Source organism: Setaria viridis, chromosome 9 (assembly GCF_005286985.2).
Source record: "Setaria viridis chromosome 9, Setaria_viridis_v4.0, whole genome shotgun sequence".
Lineage (NCBI taxonomy): Eukaryota > Viridiplantae > Streptophyta > Magnoliopsida > Poales > Poaceae > Setaria > Setaria viridis.
The window spans coordinates 14,566,967-14,572,966 of record NC_048271.2 but is presented as its reverse complement, the minus strand read 5'-3'; the positions used below and the strand labels follow the sequence as shown (position 1 = coordinate 14,572,966).

Below are 6,000 nucleotides of genomic sequence, written 5' to 3'. Positions count from 1 at the left end.
CATTCTAACAGGTATGCGCCTCTCATTTGTTATAGGGCTTCGTTTACACTTGTCCTCATGTTTGTGCTAAGGGAAAGAGAGTACAGTCTATCTCCCTAATAAAATTCAGAGTACAATAAGTATGCACATACTCTCCTGCAGAACGGAGAGTAACCACCTCTGTATATAAGTACTCCTTCCGTCATGTAATATAAGGCATTCAATCGTTTAAATTTTTTCCTCAAATATAAGGTATTGTAGGTATATTTGGATGATTGCTTATTTAAATCTTTCTAGAATTGACAAGATAGATAATAGTGGCTGATTGGTGGATTATTACTAAAAATAAGTTCCTTATTATCTGCAATTACCATTAACTTGGGATACATGCGTCTTTTGCTACTCCTACTAATATGTCCTAAAATCTCTAAGATGCATAAGGAGGGAGGGAGTATATATAAAGGCATGGCTATTTGTTCTTTACTAGTCCATCAACCCATACTCCTGCACGGGTCAATATTTTTAAAAACTATTGTATTCAAAAATTATTTAGAAATTAAACTCTTCGCTAATAATCAAAATTGTTTACCTACCACTCTCTCATTTTTTCAATACTTCAACATAATACTCATATAGATATGTACTTATCTTTATCTAGTTGTGATTAATTTTTAATTAGTAATTACTCTATACACTTTTTTCATCCACGATCACACGTTTTTCATTTTGTATGGCGCCTCCATATATTTGTTTAGCATAAAAATCAATATTTTTCATCACTTTCTCACATACATGTATAAATGATCTACTTGGTGACACTCATCATGTTTATATACCTTAACTTAGTATTTCTATATCAACAATGACATAGACATGTAATTTAGAATCATATATTAGTTTACTTTTGGATATTTCTGTATGATGCACATGAAGTTAATTAGGTTAATATTTAGTTGTTTACTTTAAGTTATTTTTAATAACAACGTATGCGAGTAACTTAGATACATATTTAGAATGTCATTTTAAGTTATGCTTTATAATGATATGCATGAATAAATTGGATGAAGATCATGGGGTTACTTTAGATTATTTTTTATAATGGCAGAGCTTGGTAATTTAGATAAAGATTTAGGGTTTATTTTAGAATATTTTCATAATAATTGTTGTTTGTAACTTTCTAGAAAATATAATGGACCAATGACTAGGATTTTTAGAGTCTAGAGGATTCATGTTTGAGATGTTTCTGATTTTTGTGAGAATTTCTAGGATTTGTCTTTATTTTCTAGCATGTGTCGTTAAAACTAATGCGAAATTTTCAATAAAAAAATTATGTCACATTGCTACAAAACTATTACCTTGAGCTACTTCTCATTTGTTAAATATTCGAACACAATACTTATATAGATATATACTTATTATCTCCATCCGATTATGATAGATTTTAATTAGTAATTACTCTATATCATTTTCATCCACATTTATAATCTTTAACGTGTTCACTTTGCATCGTAGGTACGTGCTTGAATTTGTTTAATGGATTCTAAGTTTGAGCTATAATTTAAACGTAGAAATTTATATTCTCATCACTTCCTCTATATGTTTATAAATGGTGACACACATCATACCTATATATTTTAATTATTATATCATATACCAATAGTGTAAGACATAGATGATTTACAATCATATATTAGTGTATATTTTTAGTTAAGATGATTTGGATTCAAATGTAAGGTTACCTCATGTTCTTTTTAATAATGGTATATATGGGTAATATAGATGCAAATTTAAGGGGTTATTTTAAGTTATTTTTTAAGTATTAGTGGTGGGAAATTTAGTTGCAAATTTAAGAGGTTACTTTAAATTTTATTTATAATGGTATAAGTGTGTAATTTGGATGAAGATTAGGGGGTTACTTTAGTTTATTTTATATAATGGCAAAGGTAGGTAATTTAGGTATAGATGTTGGGGGTTACTTTAGGCTATTTTCATTATGGCATATGTGGCCAGGTGGGTAATTTTAAAAAAAACATAATAGATCCAATGGCTATGATAATTTGAGTCCACCGATTGATAGCCAGATGTTTTATTTTTTTATTAGAATTTTTAGGATTTCTAGAGTGTCCTCCTAGGATCTAGGTGACTTCACCTGAAAGCTCCAAAAGAAGTCTCCAAATAGTAAGATATGGCTTTAACACTCAGCCTTGTGAAGCTTTGACATATGGCTACAAATGATCAGAAACGCAACAAGAGGACCCCGATTGTTTCTTTCAGCAGCTCAGAACGGACGAATTAATCATCACAGAGCAATTAACCCTACCTCAAGCATGTCATTTCCCACAAGATAACAGTGTACAGACAAGCATAGGAACTGGAATAGTGGAATTGGTAAAATTGCAAGCTAGGCGCAGAGGCCAAGAAGATCCAAATCCAACAGCTGGATTCAATGCAGCGCAGCCCGTCTAACCTTGGCGCGAACTTCTCCTCTGCGGCCGCGATGCCGCTCCATCTCATCCTGCCGGTACCCAGCGTCCTCCTCCCTCGCAGCAAGGTTCCCTGTACCTGCAGGCCACGGGCACGCTACACCGGCAACTGCAGAGTTGCCCGAGATGGCGCCGCCGCCACGACGTGGGCGCAAAAGGGCAAGAGGGGACGGGAACCCCGGCGATAACGGAGACTGGACCTGAGGCCAGGACAGCGACCGGAGCGCAGGCCGGAGTGCCGACGGGAGCGTTCCAGCATGGTGCCGACGGTGGGATGCGGTGCAGCAGGAAGAAGGTGCACAGGGGGCTGAGCTGCAGGCAAGGCGCGAGGGGAGAATGTGTGCGCGCGTCCAATTTTGGTGCTGTGATGGCGCCAAGCCGCCAACTACCTCCATCCATAAATATATGGCGTTTAAAACAAACTATTTAGTTCAAATGGACGGAGGGAGTATTTGAAGTAAAAAGCCATGAGGTTTTGAAGATGCTCTAGAAACCGGAAGATCGAGATCAGCAATCTCCATCTTTTCAATGAAAATCTAGGAAGGATATGCTCCAAACGTTTCAGAACAAACTTGAGCCGGTGTTCCAAAATCCAAACACAAATCATTATTATTGAATTTCTACAGCAAACATTCAGTGAAAGCTGGAGACAAACGGCCTGTTCGCTTCAGCTTATAAGCCGGCTGAAAAGCTGAAACGGCTGATTTGTTGTGAGAGAAAAATACTATTTGGTGGCTGATAAGCCAGCCGAATAAGCTGAAGCGAACAGGCCGAAATAAAAATGATACGATATTGCGCTCTTCTGGAAGGTACGCTAGCTAGACCACAAAACCCAAACCATCGGCTGTATATGCGCCAGTTTCATTTGGATCCAAATTAGGGGAACTTTTTTATGCAAAACTTTGGACCGTAACTGTTAGACCGTGAGTATTCATCTCGGTACATTTTTTAATATTGCACCTATGTTTCATAATATTTGCCTTAGGCATCTGGGGAGCATCTTAATGCTATCGTGAGATGAGATGAGATGGATAACCATCCCTTAATAAAATTTTGAGTTTCCTATATAAGAGATATGCTTAAAAATTCTATCTAGATATATTCTAAATTTCTCATAAAGTATTAGGAGTCAAGGATGGGTGAATGAAGCCAAACCGGTCCTAAAAAAGCAGAACCAGGTTCACTTTTGTAGGCACGCAAAGTTTTTTTTTTTCGGGAAAAAATTCTCCAAAACGTAGCAGACTAGCAGTAAAACAAAGTGACGAGATGTAGAAAATGAGTCATAACATTTATCTTAGTTTCTCCGCATCATGGTTAAAATCTTCCAATGCATGTGGCGGCTCTAATCATCATGTCAGCAGTTAAAGGTCTCAAGATCTGTCTCGGTCCTCTGATGATCAGTTGGACGATGCTTAAAAGCATGTGGCGTCTCGAACCAATCGACAGGAATTGTTTTAGTTCCTCCAAACTTCCAACTTTGAACTATGCAAAAAGAAGATTTCTCATCACATCAAACTTGCGGTATATGCATGGAGTTCTAAATGTAGATGAAATAAAAAACTAATTGCACAGTTTTGTTGTACTTTGCGAGACGAATCTTTGAGCCTAATTAGTCAATATTTGGATAATAATTCACAAATACAAACGAAACGCTACAATGTGCTACAGTGCTACAATAGTGATTTTGCATCTTCAAAGTTGTGTAGCTAAACAAGGCCCAACATGTGAATCCTGAAAAAAAAAATAACCAGCACGAGGGGCGTCAGGAGATCCTGTCTGCCATGCATCCGGATATCCGATCGCGTCCGTTTCGTCGTGTTTCGGGACGAGCCCGGAGGCAGAGCAGCAGATAAATGGGCAGGTGATCCAGCCATCGATGCGCATAGCCTGAGCCTGAGCTGCTGAGCATTCCCCTTCTTCCCCCCTCTGTGCATCCTCGAGGAGCAGGCAGGCAGGCAGCAATGGCGCCGGAGATCGAGCACAGCCACCTCCCCATCCGCGGGATCAACATCCACGTCGCTCAGGCCGGCAAAGGTGAGAGGGTCCTCTGCTGTGTAATCGTTGGCCGGCCGCCGTGTCCCATCAATCCCCAACGGGGCGAGTGGCGCCGTAGTTTTTTTTTTCTCATGCTCGTGCTCGTGTTGTGTATCTTGGTTTGTTTGTGGCAGATGAACTGGGGACGGTGGTGTTCCTGCACGGCTTCCCGGAGATATGGTACTCGTGGCGCCACCAGATGCTGGCCGCGGCCGCCGCCGGGTACCGCGCCATCGCGCCGGACTGCCGCGGGTACGGCCTCTCCGACCAGCCGCCGGATAACGAGGAGGCCTCCTGGGTCTGGGACGACCTCGTCGCCGACGTGCTCGCCATCCTCGACACCTTCTCCATCCCAAAGGTAGGAGGACATTGATCTGGATGAGCACCCAAGAAACAGATAAGAGATTTGTCGTGACCGAGTCCAGTTGCGCGCGTGCAGGCGTTCTTGCTGGGCAAGGATTTCGGCGCCATTCCGGCGTACGAGTTCGCGCTGCAGCACCCGGACCGCACCCGCGGCGTGGCGTGCCTCGGCATCCCGTTCAGCCCCGTGCCGTTCCCCTTCGACACCATGCCCGAGGGCTTCTACGTCCTGCGCTGGGGTGTACGTGCCGCTGCGTCACCTCACCTCTGAGCTACAACTCTGAACTCTGCAGCTGGTAGGTGTTCATCAGTTTGCGATGTGTTTTGTTTCTGCAGGAGCCTGGCAGGGCGGAGGCGGACTTCGGCCGGCACGACGTGAGGCGCGTGGTGCGCACCGTCTACGTGCTCTTCTCCGGCGCCGAGGTCCCGATCGCCAAGGAAGGGCAGGAGATCATGGACCTCGCCGACCTGTCCACGCCCCTCCCGGAGTGGTTCACCGAGGAGGACCTCGACACCTACGCCAAGCTCTACGAGAAGTCCGGCTTCCGCTACCCTCTGCAGATGCCGTACAGGTGAGGACAGCGAACACTTGTCACCGCACTACTCCGTTCGACCGTTCCAATTGGCAAACTGCACTGACAGACAGACTGCAGCCTTTTGCCTCGTACAATTGGTGTTCATTCATCGCATGCTTCCATGGATATTGGGCAGGTCTATACACAAGATACCGAACCGGCTGGACGCCAGGTTCCAGGTGCCGGTGTTCATGGTGATGGGGGAGAAGGACTACTGCTTCAAGTTCCCGGGGTTCGAGACCGCGCTGCGTGGCGGCGTCATGGAGAAGTTCATGCCGGACCTGAAGATCACCTTCATCCCGGAGGGGAGCCACTTCGTGCAGGAGCAGTTCCCGGAGCAGGTCAACGAGCTACTCCTCGGCTTCTTCAAGGACCACCCGGTCGCCGCGTGAAAGTGCCACTGGGACCGTGAGAATAACATTTGCAGGCAGCGATTGCTTCTCTGTTGCCGTTGGCCGCTTGGCCAGCCGGCTTGCTCTGAATTTCTCGGTAATAAAAATGCACTTGATCAAATTTATTATCTGATTTGATGATGCCGTGAGTTTATACTCGGTAATAACCGAGCGATT

General features: G+C 43.5%; 1 protein-coding gene across 1 annotated transcript; it reads left to right on the top strand.

The window, feature by feature from the left end:
* The first annotated feature begins 4,328 nt into the window (after positions 1 to 4,328).
* Positions 4,329 to 5,944, top strand: LOC117836897 (epoxide hydrolase 1). The gene is made up of 5 exons (XM_034716417.2): positions 4,329 to 4,496; positions 4,631 to 4,854; positions 4,936 to 5,097; positions 5,193 to 5,428; positions 5,568 to 5,944. Exons 1-5 carry the CDS (start codon positions 4,424 to 4,426, stop codon positions 5,821 to 5,823), a joined length of 951 nt encoding a protein of 316 aa, XP_034572308.1. The 5' UTR covers positions 4,329 to 4,423; the 3' UTR covers positions 5,824 to 5,944.
* Positions 5,945 to 6,000: the final 56 nt, after the last annotated feature.

Bases quoted from the DNA above. Each gene is read 5' to 3' on its own strand.
- LOC117836897 (XM_034716417.2), top strand. From the start codon at position 4,424: ATGGCGCCGGAGATCGAGCACAGCCACCTCCCCATCCGCGGGATCAAC. The intron at 4,855-4,935 runs GTAGGAGGACAT...GCGCGCGTGCAG, and splicing joins ACACCTTCTCCATCCCAAAG to GCGTTCTTGCTGGGCAAGGA. The intron at 5,429-5,567 runs GTGAGGACAGCG...GATATTGGGCAG, and splicing joins CCTCTGCAGATGCCGTACAG to GTCTATACACAAGATACCGA.